Source organism: Ostrea edulis, chromosome 8 (genome assembly GCF_947568905.1).
Source record: "Ostrea edulis chromosome 8, xbOstEdul1.1, whole genome shotgun sequence".
In the NCBI taxonomy this organism is placed as follows: Eukaryota; Metazoa; Mollusca; class Bivalvia; order Ostreida; family Ostreidae; genus Ostrea; species Ostrea edulis.
This window is the reverse complement of record NC_079171.1, coordinates 6,078,610-6,098,779: the sequence shown is the minus strand read 5'-3', so window position 1 is coordinate 6,098,779 and position 20,170 is coordinate 6,078,610. Positions and strand designations below refer to the sequence as shown.

The window sequence follows — 20,170 nt, the reverse complement described above, 5'->3', positions numbered from 1 at the left end:
ATGCCAAAAACTGTCAATTTTTCCCAATTTTGAGACTAAAAATTCCCAATTAACTTGCCAAAAACTAGACAGCTGACATCGTAATTCACTTAGTCTGAAACGTTGTACGACTTGTTCATTTCCGGTATTAAATCGAAAGTACAGATCATGGCAGTGCGCGTGTTTGTAGAACTACGATGATTCTAAAACGAGCCTACAACAATTCATTATGTTTCACAACAGCAAACATGACCATAACAGAATTTGTAAAGTGATGAATACTTCTTGATTTTTCTTATTTTTCTTTTAGTTGACATCATTTGCCGATACATTGGTAGAAAATTCCCAATTTGTTCGATTTTGATGCTTTTTTCCCAATTGCATGAGTACCGGTAGCAGTACCAGTAAGTAGAAAAAAATAATGCTGTGACAGGAAGCTTTCATGTAAATTTCCCATTTTTCAGGCCCAGGAGGAGAAATTTGAAATATTTTCTACACCTATCTGAATGCAAAACTTTGATCCCCTATTGGGGCCCCATCATAGCCCTGGGGGCCGTGATTATAACAAACTTGAATCTGCAGTATGTCAGGAGGCTTTCAATTAAATTTCCACTTCTCCAGCCTAGTGGTTTTTGAGAAGATTTTCAAATGACCCCACCTTACTATTGCATTTCCGTCCCTTTTGAAAGGGACATAACCCTTCATTTCGACAACTGTAATTCCCTTCACTCGGGGATACTTTTGACCAAGTTTGGTTGAAATTGGTCCAGTGGTTCTGGAGAAGTGGAAAATGTGAAAAGTTTAGACAGACAGATGGACAACCGGTTATCAAAAAACTCACTTTTTTTGGCACGCCATTTTTGGCTATAATAGTTCTAAAACTTCATTGTCATTTCGGATTTCAAACATTTCGGTTGAGCATCACTGAAGAGACATTATTTGTCGAAATGCGCATCTGATGCATCAAAATTGGTACTGTATAAGTTTTACATTATGACCCCTGGGTCGAGGCCTCTGCTGGTGGACTGTTAGTCCCCGAGGGTCTCTACAGCCTCGTTACTTCGTTACTAGCTTGAAAATACGGATGTATATTTAATTGCTGTTATAAAATTTAGAAATTTATTTCAAAATTAAAGATTATCTCTCTCACGCATAGCTCTTATCCTTCGGCGAATTTGACTCCATTTTTTGGCACACTGTTTTCCCCTATAATAGCTCTAAAACTTCATTGTCATTTCGGATTTCAAACGTTTCGGTTGAGCATCACTGAAGAGACATTATTTGTCGAAATGCGCATCTGGTGCATCAAAATTGGTACCATATAAGTTTTGCATTGTTACACACTTATCATGCTGTTTGTTCACCGCTACATAATGTTATACACTCTGTAAATTGAGAGAAAAGGATACACTTTCTTACGCTTTTTTGCTATCTTCTTTCTAATTGCTGTTGGAAACAATAGTTTCATGCATTCCATTAAGTCCGTCTTAGTATCTTGTGGCATTACCCCTTTCCCATTCTTCCAATATTCAAGTTCAATTCCCCAGAGAAGATCTGACTCTGCAACAGACTTTCCATCTCTCAGACAGTATCTTTTTCGTATCACATCGCTCAAGAATTCCCTCCTCTTCTTAATTTCTGCAATAATTAAAAGTACCGAATTACATGTAATCATGCGTTTTCTTTTATCGAGGTCAATCTATATGAATTTTAAAACTTATCAAAGACTTTAAGATTGAGAGATATCTCTAATATGAGGCATGAATAACTAGAAATATGTCCATAGGACATGAATGCCCCACCCACAGTGAGTCACACTTGTGATGCAAATGAATATGAAAAACAAAGAGGCCCATGGGCCATATCGCTCACCTGAGTCACCTTGACTCATATTTGAAGACTTCCCATATATATATTAAAAATATATTTTTGTGTGTTTCATTATTTAGAAAGTGTATTTTTTACCTAATTTGGAACCAAGATTTAGATGGTTCCAAATTTGGTCATTAAAAATATATATTCTCCAAACCACTGCACATGCAAAAGGTTTTGTAAAGAATATGTAAAACAATAGAGGCATCCATATCAGCAGATATGCAGCAAAGTATATAATAGTTTCCAGATACATGTACACATTTATGACATTAAGCCATATTGTTGACAATTTAGTTTGACCGCCATTATATGTAGGGTCAGGCTAATAACAGGAAGTGGTCAACAGTATAGGGTAAAATCCGAAAAATACAAACAGGAGAGACATTCTGGAAACTTCATTATTAATATAATATTTACAAGATTATGGGTACAAATGCTCGTGAATTAATAATTCAGTATGTTCTATATGATATTAGACAATAAGTATTTCTTAGAAAAAGAAAAAGTCAATGATATCTATACAAGGTGTGACTTCCAATACATATTTAATGTTAAACAAGAGGTACTGTGAGCAATGCTCACTAAGGATACCCCCGCTTACCCCAATCTCCCAAAGGGTGTTGGTAATAGGTATAAACTACCTCTTTTCTGAGTGTAAAAAACAAATGGCAGGGTTTGACATTTACTTTTTTGAGCACTAGACCAGTCGGGCTACTTCAAATGATATTGAATAGACCTGACCTTACATCCACTAGCCCTGACCAACTTTCCAGAAAAAAAAACCCTGGGGATTTCTTCATATATAAATACCTAATTTAAATGAAGTTTGAAATAAAAAGTATTTAATAGTCTCTAAAAAAAAAAAGAAAGTCTCGTAATTCAATTTGATGATTTTATTTTCAATTAAACGCATTTTCTGTTTCTTTAAATTCTATCCGGCGCAGAAATTCATTAAGTCCATTTGCTAAATAAAATTACCTCAACCGTTTTATTTTTTTTCTCTTTCATAAGCCCTGCTTTGTTTCATCCCAACCTTTTCCTTTCTTTTCTGTTCAACATGAACCAGTCCCTTTAACATTCAAAGTATTTGAATAAATGTCCTAAAACATCAATTCCGACAGCGACTAATACATTAGAACTGAAAATAAAGATTATGTCATCAATCGGTTCAAAATTGCTCGCAAACTCTTAACAGGTATTTGGGGGGGGGGGGGGGGGGGGAGTTAAGAATAAAGTATCTGACGGTTTAAAGTAAAGTTTCTTATTCATCTTTTCAACACGACCAGTCGGACTAGTTTATCGACATTTTACCCGACCGGACCTATCATTTAGTAGACTCGGTCGGTCGGACGTGCCTTAGTGTCAAACCCTGAATGGCATGACAAACCAAACCATATTGCTACTTCGATGTCCAGTGCACATAACCATTGACCTTTTGACCCCAAAATCGATAGGGAACATCTTCATCCCATGAGTAGTCCATATGTTTGATATGGTGACTGTAGGTGGAAAGGATAACGCTTTAGAGCCCGGAAACCATATTGCTACTTCAATGTCCAGTGCGCTTGACCTTTGACCTTTTGACCCCAAAATCGATAGGGAACATCTTCATCCCATGGGTAGTCCATATGTATGATATGGTGACTGTAGGTGGAAAGGATAACGCTTTAGAGCCCGGAAACCATATTGCTACTTCGATGTCCAGTGTGCTTGACCTTTGACCTTTTGACCCCAAAATCGAGAAGGAACATCTTCATCCCATGGGTAGTCCTTATATATGATATGGTGACGGTAGGTGGAAAGGATAATGCTTTAGAGCCCGGAAACCATTGCGTCTACAGACGGATGGACAGACAGACGGACAACCCGATTCCAGAAAACCCCGCATGTTGTTGCGGGGGGTATAATAATGATTTATTTTATGATTTTAAATCAGATCTGAAATAAATCTCTAACCAAAAAATTGTTATTTGATTATTTTATGCATCTTTACCATTTTAATTTACTATGAGTGATTTTTCCCAATTTGAGGAAAATGTCGCTAATTTTTCCCAATTCAAAAGGAATTTTGAAAAACCAAAAAAATAACTGGTCCTTTTCAGGTATGAAATAGTCTTCATCAGAACTTTAGAATTTTAAATTCAATTCATAAACATTTAGCATATATCCCAAAAGCCTATGGCTTTGGGCAACAAAGATCTGTTCTCAGATCGAACATTAACAGCTGTTGTCCTCGGATAACTAATGTTCTGTCTACTCCAGCAGTATACAGACTAAAACTATATTAAGGGAGCGAGATTCAGATAGTTACCTTACTGACATAGTTATAGATCATAGGTAGAATTAATATTTAATTTGTTAACCACATTCTATATACATAAGGCCAAAAAAATATTTTTTAGTTCCAATTTCACCAATTATCTGACATAGTTATGAATCATAGCTAGACTTTAAGTTAACGTTTTTTTTATTAACCACATATAAATAAGGCTAAAAAAATATATGTTGGTTTCCACTTTCACCTCAAAATTTTAAAGGATTGGTAGGTAGGTATATTTTTTTTTTATTTTCTAAGTTGAATTATTTCTTAATGAGTTAGAATTCTACTGTGCATAAAATACAGTGATTAAATCAAATAAAAGTTATATCATGAATCAAAACATTTCCTCCTCTGTTAGCCTAGCTAGGTTTTTAAAAGTTAAATACCTGAATTATTGTTCAGGAAGTTCTTCAATAACAAATATGGTAGAGTTGAGAGTTCATGCATGAATTTTATCAAAATATGTTCAAATTTCTACAGCTGCATCGGTAGTGAAAAATGAGTCCCTCATATTCAATATGTTATATGATACAATCAAACGCATTGAAGTGGTAACATTTTTCTATCGTATGAAATGCTTGGAGCGCTGGTAATGACATGCCCACTTTTTCGATTCAAATCACAGGTAGCACATGGGTTTTGCTGATAAGGAAGGTGTTCAAAAAGAGTATAAATAAACACAATGAACATAAGCCTAGTTTTTACGTAAATGTATTTATATGTATAGACATTTCCATGCAAAAATATATATAACACTGCGCATACATAATTGTCAAGTAACATTGAGATATCCGGTGTAATCAGTGTTTGAAATTAACGATAGACCGAGTCTATGTCAAATGGCACTGGTCTATGCCAACTGTAATTGAGATAGACCAAATTGTCTATGTCAATTTTCTAGATTCAAAGCAATAGAGTTATCCCAAAGGTCCTTGCATGGTCAGTCAACATCTGATAAACGTTATGAGGACTTACTGAGTAAATTCACTTAAGCAGTGATGAATATTTGTCCCACTCCCGCATGGAAACAAGTTGCTTCGCGCCTTACTATGTATGAGAGTTCTTCAAAGGGAAATAACTCAAACGTATCTCGAAACCGGCATATTCGATGAGGTCTATGTCATCTTCTTTTGGCACAGACCCATGGTCTATACCAAGTTTTAAACCAATTTCGAACACTAGGCGTTACGGTAAAACCCTCTGATATTGCTTTCTGAATTTCTTTCAATGCACGCGTTATTGCAAGTTTTACACACAGCAACACGTGCCGAAGAAGAACAAAATTATCTGCCCATTAAAAAAAGAAAACTGTAATATCATATTTAAGATTTTGCGTATATCTGACATTTGAGGTGTTTCTGAAAGAATATCGAATTTCATGTAAAATATTTAGAAATAGGAGTCAGCGATGAGTTAGTATCCGCCTATTGCATTTGCCTGTAAACGAGCGTTTGACAAAAATCAAGTATTACAAAAATTCAAATTTTCAATATACAAATTGTCAGATAGTGATGAGCAAAACTAAGTATTTTTATTCATTTAACTATCTTTTATAACAAGAGGTACTGTGAGCAATGCTCACTAAGAATACCCCCCGCTTACCCCAATCTCCCAAAGGGTGTTGGTAATAGGTATAAACTACCTCTTTTCTGAGTGTAAAAAACAAATGGCATGACAAACCGAACCATCTTGCTACTTCGATGTCCATTGCACGTGACCTTTGACCTTTTGACCCCAAAATCGATAGGCAACATCTTCATCCCATGGTTAGTCCATATGTATGATATGGTGACTGTAGGTGGAAAGGATAACGCTTTAGAGCCCGGAAACCATATTGCTACTTCAATGTCCAGTGTGCTTGACTTTTGACCTTTTGATCCCAAAATCGATAGGGAACATCTTCATCCCATGGGTAGTCCATATGTATAATATGGTGACTGTAGGTGGAAAGGATAACGCTTTAGAGCCCGGAAACCACATTGCTACTTCGATGTCCAGTGCGCTTGACTTTTGACCTTTTGACCCCAAAATCGATAGGGAACATCTTCATCCCATGGGTAGTCCATATGTATGATATGGTGACGGTAGGTGGAAAGGATAACACTTTAGAGCCCGGAAACCATATTGCTACTTTGATGTCCAGTGTGCTTGACCTTTGACCCCAAAATCGATAGGGAACATCTTCATCCCATGAGTAGTCCATATATATGATATGGTGACGGCAGGTGGAAAGGATAACGCTTTAGAGCCCGGAAACCATATTGCTACTTCGATGTCCAGTGCGCTTGACCTTTGACCTTTTGACCCCAAAATCGATAGGGAACATCTTCATCCCATGGGTAGTCCATATATATGATATGGTGACGGTAGGTGGAAAGGATAATGCTTTAGAGCCCGGAAACCATTGCGGACAGACAGACGGACAACCCGATTCCAGTATACCCCCCCCCCCCCCCAACTTGTTGCGGGGGGTATAATAACAAGAGGCCCAGGGGCCTTATAGGTCACCTGAGTATCATGTAACAACCTTCCAATGTTTGAATTAGGTTTGTGTTTAAATATAAGAATTTTACTTTTGGATGGAAGAAACATTGAATAGCTATGTGGTCATGAAGTACATGTGTCATTTTTATGTTCAATCAATAATCCTTTTTAAAAAAAAACTAGGTCTGAGACATCATAAAGAAAAGGGTTATTTACTCCTTAGATAAAACCAATATAAGAAGATTTTCAAAGAATTTCCACATTTTCACTATATGACCAATAGAGCCCCACCCTAACACAAGAACCCCTGCCCCAGGGGCCATGAATTTCATAATTTTGGTAGAGGGCTCAATGCTCATTATAATTATGCCCACAGTTTGGCTTCTTGATGTCCAGGAGAAAAGAAGAAGTTTTTTTAAAATTACACTCATTTTGATGGTTTTTGCCCCACCCCTCAGGCCCCAGGGGGGCAGGGACCACGAATTTCACAATTTTTTGTTCCCCTCCACCCACAGATGCTATATGTCAAAATTGGTTGAAATTGGTTCAGGGGTTTCAGAGAAGAAGCTGAAAATGTTCAAATGTTAACGCACGACGACGGACAAAAACAGAAGATTTTCAAAGAAATATTGCATTTTCACTATATAATCAATCAGCCCCACCTTTACACCAGAACCCCTGACCCAGGGGCCATAAATTTCAGTTTTGAAAGAAGCATCCTTGATCATCATTATCATACTATTAGTTTGTCTACTTAATACCCAGCAGCAGAGGAGAAGATTTTCAAAGAAATAAAATGCATTTTCACTAGATATGATCAATAGGGCCCCACCCCAATACCAGAACCCCTGACCCAGGGGCCATGAATTTCACAATTTTGAAAGAGGCATCCTTGCTCATCATAACCATGCTATTGGTTTGTCTACTTAATACCCAAAGACAGAGAAGAAGATTTTCAAAGAAATAATGCATTTTCACTATATGACTTATAGAGCCCCACCCTAGCACCAGAACCCCTGATCCAGGGGCCATAAATTTCAAAATTTTTAAAGAGGCATCCTTGCTCATCATTACCATGCTATTAGTTTGTCTACTTAATACCCAGAGACAGAGAAGATTTTCAAAGAATTTCTACATTTTCACTATATGACCAATAGAGCCCCACCCTAACACACCAGAACCCCTGATCCAGGGGCCATGAATTTCACAATTTTTAAAGAGGCATCCTTGCTCATCATTAGCATGCTATTAGTTTGTCTACTTAATACCCAGAGACAGAGAAGAAGATTTTCAAAAAATTTCTACATTTTCACTATATGACCAATAGAGCCCCACCCTAACACAAGAACCCCTGCCCCAGGGGCCATGAATTTCACAATTTTGGTAGAGGGCTCAACGCTCATTATAATTATGCCCACAGTTTGGCTTCTTGATGTCCAGGAGTAAAGAAGAAGATTTTTTAAAATTACACTCATTTTGATGGTTTTTGCCCCACCCCTCAGGCCCCAGGGGGGCAGGGACCACGAATTTCACAATTTTGTTCCCCTCCACCCACAGATGCTATATGCCAAAATTGGTTGAAATTGGTTCAGGGGTTTCAGAGAAGAAGCTGAAAATGTTCAAATGTTAACGCACGACGAACGACGACGGACAAAAACAGATAGCAATAGCTCACCTGAATGATTCAGGTGACCTAAAAACAGAAGAAATTTGCCAAGTTGATTTTCAATCCACTTAACATATAAACATATTCTCCTTTGCATAGTCCCTTTCATATTCTTAATAAAAATACGTTTGTAAAAGCATTCATTTATGTACGAAATGAGGATGAAACTAAGTGGATTTTAAATCAATTCCGAAACAGCACATTAATATTGGAATTCCAATCCAATGCTTTCCAATCGTCCGCGATGAGTTAGTACCCGGTTTCGCCGTCTTCAATTGAGTATGTTACCAGAAATCATCAAATAGATCATCGGGTAGATAAAGCGGGGCAAGATAGACACTGTAACACGACAAATTCTTTGAAATGTAAATATCACTAGTCATTCATAATGTTCAATACGAGCATTCACAGGGCGGTAGTCGCGGGATGGAGAAGAGCTCTGAAAGAACTCATGTTAATTTGCTTGCTAGGGAATTTTTTAACTTGCAAAGAACTGTTTCATATTTAACATCCCTTACTTACTGTTTAGACCAAAATAAGTAGGGGGTGGGTGAAACGATACGCTTACGTACACATTAAAGGAGACTTAAGACCCCCACCCCTGCATGTCTGGAATTAGGCCAGTGATGTGTACATATTTCCTCATTGACTTGAATGTTCATAAAATTTCACATGGTCTTATTGATATAAGGGATGTAACCGAATTATTGTTTACCTATAGTTCTGTGAAAATGGGCGTGTCATTGCAGCAATGCTTAACATCAAATGTCCAATAGAAAGCTCGTAACATTCCGTATAAAAGAAAAATTTTACCACTTCAATGCGTTTGATTGTATATACTTGTGACTTAAATAAACACAGTGATCCAAATTCAGAAAGTTTGAGGAAAAATATAACTTTATTACACCCTAATTTTGACTTACATGCAGCTGTAAACAGAAACACCACAATTTATATTTTTGGCCTATAATTCAGTGATCGCGAAATGTTGAAAAGTTTTACAGGACATTCGGTCTGGTAAACACAGGAACATTACCAGACCGAATCACATTTTACCAGACCGAAAAAAAGTAGTATTATTTTTATATTAAAACATGAAAGACTTTGAGCCTCCTGGTCATTGGATTTTCGTTTTAAAGGTTTACTGTGGACTGCATTACTGTTCCATTTTAATTGGAACATATTGCCGTTTTTGTATGGTTTTTTTTATAAATGGAACTGGAAGTCGAAACGTAGCAGCGATTATTCTCTCTACCCACTGGTACCGGTACCCATTCAATTGGGAAAAATAGCATCAAAATCGAACATATTGGGAATTTTCTACCAATGTATAGGCAAATGATTTCAGCTAAAAAAAAAGAAAAAATACAACAAAACAAGAAGTATTCATCTCTTTACAAATTTTTTTACGGTAATATTTGTTGTTGTGAAACATAAGGAATCATCGTACAAAACACACTGCCATGATCTGTACTTTCGATTTAATACTGGAAGGGAACATTTTAGTTAACTCGTACAATGTTTCAGACTAAAAAAATTACGATTTCAGCGGTCTATTTTTCGGCAAGTGAATTGGGAACTTTTAGTCTCAAAATTGGGAAAAATCAACGGTTTTTGGCATTGGAAATGATACCGTTTATCGGTACCAGTTATATAAGGGGGAAAATGCTGCGTAGTTTTCGAAACCGTTGCTGGAAAGTCACCGGACATTCGGACCAAAAATATAACGAAGTTTACTGGACCGAGAGTCAAATTACCGGACATGTCCGTCTGTCCGACAACATTTCGCTTTCACTGATAATTGTACTCACCTGTCCTTAGTTCTTCCTCAATATCTGTAGACTGCAGTTTTTCCTTAACATCAGGCCGAAGTTGTCCCAATTCTTTTAAGAAAGGTTCGAAAGCGTTTTCTTTGGAATACAAAATACTTATCAAACATTTGACTTTGTCTCTGTCTGTTTTCTCAGCATTCACACGCTGCATGTCATCATGATCGATAACGCATTCCGTGAACAGATTATCCACGACATCATCAGTGCGCAGTTCGTTCACCAGATAACAATAATTTATCTGTATCTTGAGCTTTTCCTCAGAGTTCATTGTTTGTATGCTGAAGAAGAAATAATTGCAGTAACTGTAAATGGGATTAAGGCCACACCAATTTGTAAAATAGTTCTTCGGATTTTCAAACAAAAAAAGGGAGGGGAGTGGGCGAAATTATTTTACAAATATTATTTTTTATTTTGGAGATAAAAATTATGAGGCGAGCGAATACAAGAAATATTAATAATTTTAATTGAATTGAGTGTGATTTTAAAAAGCGAGCACTTAAAAATAAAGATCTAAAGTAATCAGATATCATTTGTTTACCACGTGAACTTAACATTTTTCAATTTTGTTGATATAGTTTACAATAAATCAGTCTATGCGAAAGTTTTTTGGATCACACAGGACATTCGGTCCTGTGTAATCAATGAACACACCGGACCGAACCAAATTTTGTCAGACTGAAAAACCTAATGTAAAAAAGTGAAACATGTGAAAATGCAAAACCAAGGGAATCTTGTTTATTATACTAGTAATACTATACCAGGGATCCCTCCCATATAATACTTTAGACAGTCCATGCGATTTTAATCACATTCATTTACGTATTTGGATTCGTGTGCTATTTTTTACTTATAACAAACATTTAAATGACTCTGCATCAAAATAGTAAAGCTCAAAACCAGACACTGAGACATTGGACATTCCGGTCCGGTGTAAAAAATGATGCATCGGACCTGAGGCACTGCACATCGGTCAGGTCCGACGGTCCGATGTCTTTCGCATAGACTGATAAATATGAAGTATTTCAGGTTTCAAAGACTTCATTTTCTTCATGTCTAATACATGTACTTTGCAACAGTAATTCATAAGATCTTTTTAAAGAATTTTATATTAGTTTCATTTCTACAAACTTTCGATTCAGATCTTTGCATATTGCGAGGGACATGTCCAATTTTGAAATCTCCAATGTATCGATTTTAGTATTTTCTTGAATTTTAATAGAACACACATAATTAATAATCACCAAAAACCTTTTGGGAATTTGTCGACAACTGTCGATCCGATTTAAAATAGTCCTCAGTACCCCTTGCTTGTCGTAAGAGGCGAATAAATGGGGCGGTCCTTCGGATGAGACCGCAAAAACTGAGACCCATGTCACAGCAAGTGTGGCACGATAAAGATCCCTCCCTGCTCCATGGCCATAAGCGCTGAGCATAGGCCTAAATTTTGCAGCCCTTCACTGCCAATGGTAACGTCTTCATATGAGTGAAATATTCTCAAGAGATACTTTAAACATTATATAATCAATCAATCGTACGCTGTCGATGTTTTATAAAGAGTGGCATCGAATAGCACTTCAAAATTTTCTTCGGCTTCCAATTCGATTGCAGTATAAGGAACAACTTCCAACCCAGTGTTATGAAGTATCGTACATATTAAGATAGATATCATGAATAACTTAAAACACCGTATTACATTGTTAGAAATTTTTTCGAGAGCCCGCGATTCTGTCATTTCTCAGACACATGCATCAAGGTCGTTTGAGTGCTTGTTGTAAAAAGTCGAAAATATTTTACGCAGATATTTTTGGACACGCGGGCAGATATTATTTTTTGATAATATTAAAATTTGGATTTATTACAAATAGAAGCGGTGAATCCGATGAACTAGATTACAAATTGGCATGGCCTAAGCCCTTTTTAAAAAAAATACCCTCACTGATTATTGTAAGTTCTGTTATAATAACCAGTAAGGGTATTTTTTTAAAGGGCTTATTTTGAATCATTAGGGACGTTATGGGTATGCAAGATGTTGTTGACATGTACTAGAAATATTTTCAATAAAAAAATAATTAAATCAACTCGTGTAGCTTATTCGGAAGGTGTGTGTGTGTACTGAACCCAAGCACCTACGGATGATCTTAGACTCTCATCAAAACCGGAACAGACGGTGTGACGTCAAAATTATTGATTTTCGTGGTCTTAAATACAAAAGAGTTACACATCATGGCAGCCTCCATAGATCGCGGGAATTTCAATTTTTGACGTTTTCAAATTAGTCCTGAAGCTTATCAAAGCCATATATCAACAGAATTGTATGACAAATGTTTATCATATGATTAATCCTATCATTTATCATGTAAAAATCTTTTGGGTTGCCTTTCCCTTTAAATATGAAAATTTATGGGGGGGGGGGGGGGGGGGGGGGGGGGCTTAAATCCCCCACTGAAATGAGAGTTGTTATAACGTACGTTAACATGGTTAAACAACAACTCAACAGGAATGCTATCAATTTGTAGTTCTAAATTCATGGATTAATGTTATTGCATAATTATCAGACATAGATCTGTCACTCTTGATTTTAAAACGAATCAAGTTTTAAAATGCATTCCAATTTACTCCCAGGAATTCATTTTTTTTAAAATAAAATGAAATATTACAGATACAAACAATATAAAAGACAATATGAATTATCATCACCTGATAGAAATGTTGATGCACAATTGTATAAACACATTTTCCATCCTTAGGATTTTAATAACTCTATAGTCCTCTCTCTCTCTCTCTCTCTCTCTCTCTCTCTCTCTCTCTCTTTTAGCGAACCAAAGGGGGGGGGGGGGGGGTTGCAACCCCGTAAGCCCCCCTCTAGATCCGCCACTGATCAGAAGCTAGGCTTTGTAATTATAGAAACAGGGTCATAGGCTGTAGCTGATCACTACAATACATGTAAAATATTCAAACAGACCAGATGGATCTACTACATGTACATTCGCAAAGCTCAGTGGTTGTTTGTTTGAAGACCTTTATTGATAAAACATTAAAACTATAGATCTATATCAATATGTGAATAGAATAGCCATACAAATAGTTTCCTGTAGACTATCTACTTTCATTTGGGAGAAAATCCAACGGGCTAGACCGGATTCGAACCCGGGCCCCTTGACTCTCTACTCAGATGCTTTACCCGGATGACCGCTACATTACATTTCATGAATGGTGAGTATTCGTTAACATGTCTATAACAGTTAAAACTTAGCCTAATGTTATTGGCTATGGTTTATATGCCAACTTTTTTCGGCCGACTTTGTCTAGTTTTTTGTTTTTGTTTACAGTCTTTGCTGCTTCGATATTCAGTCTGCGAAATCTACTTATGGTACATCAACTAGCCTAGACATTTAACTTGCATTTCATAAATAACTAGTACTTATTGTAACGGGAACCGTTACACATGTTCCCCAAACATTCCCCCATTTAGCAAGCGGTGCCATTTATTTCAGTACAAGTGGTTTTGACCATGGCAAACTGTCTAGCATGTGAATATATAACTATTTCATAACGTACAGTCCATTTCATGCTAGTACATATCAGTTATAAAGATCTGAGAATGTTGTGCACGTGCACGTACGTGCATGCACGTGCTGATAAGTAATTTGACCATCTCGATACATTAGAAGTCTTACCATATGAGTACAAGAGAAGTTTCACAACTGTTCAATGAAAAACGAGATATTAACGGCAACTCAAAACTACAAAGACCGAAATCAATGCACGTGCATACACGTGCGCGTGAGTACCACACAACAATTTTGTTGATGCTAATCAATAGACATTTGAACAATATACTTACTATATGAATATGGTATCGATCGCTTCACTCTTAAGAAAGTTATTGGGATTTCAAAATCGTCCAATCAGAATTAAGCGCACGTGCATGCGCGTGGAGGGAAGTGATTTTGAGAGTATTAATAAATTGACAGGCCCAAAACATACCTGCAACCTAATTTTCAAACCTATTCATTGCAATGTCAAAATGTTATAGACCATTACTCAAATTTAGACGTCAAAAATTACAATGCACGCGCATTCACGCGCACGCGATTTTGATAATGGAAAATTTGTTGACACCATTTCACAGACATTCATATCATAAATCCTCAGGGTAAATTTGAATTCATTTCAGTTTTTAATTCAATAGTTATGACCATTTTAGTACCCGAAAAATGAAAGAAAAGCTATGCACGTGCATACACGGGCACGTGAGTATGACTCGGCATCAATGTTGATGTCATTCAATAGACATTTGATAGATATACTTACAGTATAAATTTCATATTGTTTCCATCATTTATAAGAAAGTTATGGCGATTTGAAAATCGTCCAATCACAATTTAGCACACGTGCATGCACGTGCGGGATGGTAATTATGACTATACACTTTTCTTAAGAATATCAAGATACATATACAATACAAGTTTGAAAAGATTTTGACAAAAAACAAAAAAGTTAGGGTCATTGAAAGAATTGAACCTTCAAAAGACAATGCACGTGCGTGCGCATGCGCGTTTGCAATTTTTATTACATCGATCTGTAGATATTTGACATGTCTACCTATCCTGTAAATATCATTAAATTTCCTTGATTGGCATGAATGATATAAACGGTTTTCTATTATCCAATCAAATTAAAGCACACGTGCATTCACGTGCAGAATTGAAATTTTGACGATGCCAAACAGTTAAGGGTCCCTTGTTATACCTACGATATAAATAGGAAACGATTTCATCGAAAAATAAAAAAGTTAGACGGATTCCAAAGTTTGTAAACAAAAAATCCAATGCACGTGCATGCACATGCATGCATTTTCAGACAAAATGACATTCGTTCCGCACATCTACATATGCTATACTATCATCCTAAAAAGGTTTCATATTGATCCCTTGAGTAGTTTCTGAGAACACTCGTGGACAAAAAAGTCCCAAGAAGAAAGAAAGAATAATAATAATAATAACTAGTACTTATTGTAACGGGGACCGTTACACATGTTCCCCAAACATTCCCCCATTTAGGAAGTGGTGCCATTTATTTCAGTACAAGTGGTTTTGACCATGGCAAACTGTGTAGCATGTGAATAGATAACTATTTTATAACGTTCAGTCCATTTCATGCTAATGCAAATCAGTTATAAAGATCTGAGAGTTTTCTGCACGTGCACGTACGTGTATGCACGTGCTGATAAGTAATTTGACCATCTCGATACATTACAAGTCTTACTATATGAGTACAAGAGAAGTTTCACAACAGTTCAGTGAATAACGAGAAATTAACGGCAACTCAAAACTACAAAGACCGAAATCAATGCACGTGCATACACGTGCGCGTGAGTAAGACACAGCAATTTTGTTGATGCTAATGAATAGACATTTGAACAATATACTTACTATATAAATTTGGTATGGATTGCTTCACTCATAAGAAAGTTATTGAGATTTCAAAATCGTCCAATCAGAATTAAGCGCACGTGCATGCGCATGCAGGAAAGTGATTTTGACACTATTAATAAATTGAGAGGCCCAAAACATACCTGCAACCTAAATTTCAATCCTATTCATTGCAATTTAAAAATGTTATAGACCAATACTTGAATTTAGACGTCAAAAATTACAATGCACGCGCATTCACGCGCACGCGATTTTGATAATGGAAAATTTGTTGACACCATTTCATAGACATTCATATCATAGATCCTCAGGGTAAATTTGAATTCATTTCAGTTTTTAATTCAATAGTTATAACCATTTTAGTACCCGAAAAATGAAAGAAAAGCTATGCACGTGCATACACGGGCACGTGAGCATGACTCAGCATCAATGTTGATGTCATTCAATAGACATTTGATAGATATACTTACAGTATAAATTTCATATTGTTTCCATCATTTATAAGAAAGTTATGGCGATTTGAAAATCGTCCAATCACAATTTAGCACACGTGCATGCACGTGCCGGATGGTGATTATGACTGTACACTTTTGTTAAGAATATCAAGATACATATACAATACAAGTTTGAAAAGATTTGGACAAAAAACAAAAAAGTTATGATCATTGAAAGAATTGAACCTTCAAAAGACAATGCACGTGCGTGCGCATGCGCGTTTGCAATTTTTGTTGCATCGATCTGTAGATATTTGGCATGTCTACCTATCCTGTAAATATCATCAAATTTCTTTAATTGGCATGAATGTTATAAACGGTTTTGTATTATCCAATCAAATTGAAGCACACGTGCATGCGCGTGCAGAATTGAAATTTTGACGATGCCAAACAGTTAAGGGTCCCATGTTATACCTACAATATAAATAGGAAACGATTTCATTGAAAAATAAAAAAGTTAGACTGATTCCAATGTTTGTCAACAAAAAATCCAATGCACGTGCATGCACATACATGCATTTTCAGACAAAATGACATTCGTTCCGCACATCTACATATGCTATACTATCATCCTAAAAAGGTTTCATATTGATCCCTTGAGTAGTTTCTGAGAACACTCGTGGACAAAAAAGTCCCAAGAAGAAAGAAAGAATAATAATAATAATAATAATAATAATAAGAAACAGAGTAAAACCAATATGTTCCCAAACTTCGTTTGGGGAACATAATAACTAGTTCTAATTGTAACGGGGACCGTTACAGATGTTCCCCAAACCTCCCCCAATTAAAAAGTGATGTCCTTGTGAATCTATAGGAAAAAATCATTTTATTTTAGCCTTTAATTACATGTAGTACGTTCAATATGGTCATTTCAGTACCAAGAAATGAAAGAAAGTGTTGCACGTGCATACACGCGCACACGTGTATGATTCCGAATTTTTGTTGACGTCGTTCAACAGGCATTTGTATCATATACCCACAGTATGAATTTCATAACGTTTCCACCAAATATAAGGAAGTTATAGCGATTTTAAAATCGTCCAATCAGAAATCAGCACACGTGCATGCACGTGCTGATCAGTCATTCTAACCACAGCAATTTGTAAGGAGTACCAAGATACATCTAAACCCCTAATATGAATAGAATTTGATGAAAAACAAAAACGTTATCGTCCTTCAAAAATTGAACATTTAAAAAACGTTGCACGCGCATGCGCATGTGCGTTGGCATTTTTTGTTACACCAACCTATAGATACACATATTGTCTACATATGCTGTGAATATCATCTCATTCGCTTCATAAATAAGATAGTTACAAACGTTTTAGCATTATCCAATCAAAATGAAGCGCACGTGCATGCGCGTGCAAATTGGTAATTTTGACCATGTAAATCAGTTAAGGGTCTCAATATCTACCTATGATATGAATTTCAAGCCATTTCAATGAACAACAAAAAAGTTAGACTGATTCCAAAGTTAGTGTACAAATTTTGTAATGCGCGTGCACGCGCATGCGTGCGCGTGCTGGCAAAATAACTATTATTTTTCATATGTACAAATGATATACTATCATCCTATTTAGGTTTTATATCGCTTCCTTCAATATTCTGATTTTCCATTTTTTGTACCAAAATTGCAATGCACGTGCGCGCGCGTGCATGCACGTGCAAACAAAATGACTATCACTATGCACATCTACAAACGCTATACTATCATCCTGGAAAGTTTCATATCGATCCCTTTTGTAGTTTCTGAGAACACTACCGGACAAAAAAGTACCGGAGAAAAAGAATAATAATAATAATAACTAGAAACTCATTACTAGTAATGAGTAGGTCTTCCGTTAGACCACTTCCGGTAAAGAGCTTTCTGTTCCTACGAAAACCATTTAAATATATCAGAAAATGTGCCTTAACAATGAATAAGAAATGTATTATCGAACTTTTTACTCCTTTCTCGTAACTTCCGGTAATGACCGGAAGTACTATTATGATGCGTTTTCCTATAAATGACAGCGACTCTTTACTGTCGATATTCCCTGAAAATTTCACGTCTCTATCTCTAAGAGTTCTCAACAAAAAGAAGTAGACTAAAGAAAGAAAAAGTAGTAGGTTACTACCGACCGGAAGTCAATTTTGAAAAACAAAATGATCCAAACTTTAGAAGTTGATACTTTTATTATGACATGTGAAAATCATATGAAAGACTTCAAATATACGCGAGATTTATGGTGACAAAGAGATGAAAAGTAAAAAGGTATTTTATCAAGAAACCGGAAGTAGTTGTTTTGACTACCAACGGAGTCAATATTCTTTTGACACTTTCAAATAACTTAATAAACTAGTATAGGTTTCAATTTACAAGAAAAAGTTTGAAATTTGCGATTCTTTCAATCACTTCCGGTGACGACAGGAAGTGACGGTCGACATGTTCAACCCTCTACTGCACGACTGCAAACGGAGATTTATAATTCCTGAATAATTGATGAACCTATATTTTACCTTTTCCAAGAAAAATGCTGGACAAAATTCCTTTTGAGAAACAGAAAATCGCCCATATTTTCCGACAGGAAGTGAATTTTGTAAAAACAAAAATAGTTATAGGAAGGTCCTTTCATAAGACATTATTCCTGAAAATTTCAAGAAAATCTATCCACCATCTCTGAGAAATCACTCGAAGAAATCGGAAAATCGACATTTTTCAAATACTTCCGGTATAGACCGGAAGTGACGGACGAAAAAATTGAATGTATGTGTACAATGGACTAATGTTAGTTGATCAACTCTACAAGTTTCAAGCATCTATCTATATTCATTATTGAGAAACTGAAAAAACAAGGTTTGAATATGTCCACCCCATATCTCACGACCGGAAGTGAATTTTACAAAAATAATTAAATTTACACTAGACATTTATAATGTCTATAACATATGTAAAATTCAAATCATTAACTTGTTTTATGACCGAGATTTATGGCACTGAAAAATGAGAGAATGAATAGTTTTTCCTTCATATAACCGGAAGTTGAAGATTCAACTTCCGGTGGGGTCAATAGTTTTTGAGAATTAGAACGAGACCTAATAAACCGATATAGGTTTCAATTTGAAAGAAAAAAGTTTGAAATTTATGATTTATTAATCACTTCCGGTGACGACCGGAAGTGACGGCCGACATTCTTAGCCCGTACTGCACCCCTACAAAGTGAGATCTATTAACTCTGAAATTTTGGTGACTCTATCTTTTACCGTTTCTGAGAAAAACGATTGACAACGAAAACAGCTCATAAGCCGTATTTGCCGACCGGAAGTGAATTTTACAAAAATATTTGACGTTACTCTAGACATTTATAGTGACTATAATATATGTAAAACTCAACTCATTAACTAGTTTCATGACCGAGATTTATGGCACTGAAAAATGAGAGAATGAATAGTCTTTCTTTGATATAACCGGAAGTTGGAGATTCCACTTCCGGTGGGGTCAACATTTTTTGAGAATTAAAACGAGATATAGTAAACCAAAGTAGGTTTCAATTTGAAAGAAAAAAGATTGAAATTGATGATTTATTTGATCACTTCCGGTGACGACCGGAAGTGACGGCGACAAAAAATATTACGTGCATGCACCATAGAGAAAATAGATCTATCATCCCTGAAAGTTTCATTCGATTATCTTTAGTGGTTTTCAAGTTTACCCCCGGACAAAGTTTCTTTCAAAAACCGGAAAATCGGACGTATCTGACGAACGGAAGTGAATTTTGAAAAAATGAAAAAAATGCCTCGAGGTACCATCGTTCCCTATAACCTGTGAAAGTTTCAGGAAAATCCATCCAACGGTCTCGGAGACGAAAGGGAAAAAAAAATAATAATAATAATAATAAACAGTAGAATCACTAGAAGGTCTTCCGTTGGAAACGGAAGACCTTAATAACTAGTACTTATTGTAACGGGGACCGTTACACATGTTCCCCAAACATTCCCCCATTTAGCAAGCGGTGCCATTTATTTCAGTACAAGTGGTTTTGACCATGGCAAACTGTCTAGCATGTGAATATATAACTATTTCATAACGTACAGTCCATTTC

The 20,170-nt window shown here is 36.1% G+C and overlaps 1 protein-coding gene across 5 annotated transcripts in view; it reads right to left on the bottom strand.

Annotated features, from left to right (window-relative positions):
• The window catches only part of LOC125661140 (sterile alpha motif domain-containing protein 9-like), a 223,972-nt gene that overhangs the window by 19,299 nt on the left and 184,503 nt on the right, over positions 1-20,170 (bottom strand). For 2 of the 5 annotated variants that reach the window (XM_056148027.1, XM_056148028.1), the window contains exons 2-3: positions 10,136-10,434; positions 1,389-1,617 (exon numbers count right to left, since the gene is read on the bottom strand). In XM_056148027.1, coding sequence (XP_056004002.1) covers positions 1,389-1,617; positions 10,136-10,424 — 518 coding nt within the window. In that variant the 5' untranslated portion in view covers positions 10,425-10,434. Of the gene's footprint in view, positions 1-1,388; positions 1,618-2,832; positions 3,047-10,135; positions 10,435-20,170 lie in introns of those variants that run through there. The other 3 variants (XM_056148031.1, XM_056148030.1, XM_056148029.1) reach the window with 3 other exon arrangements.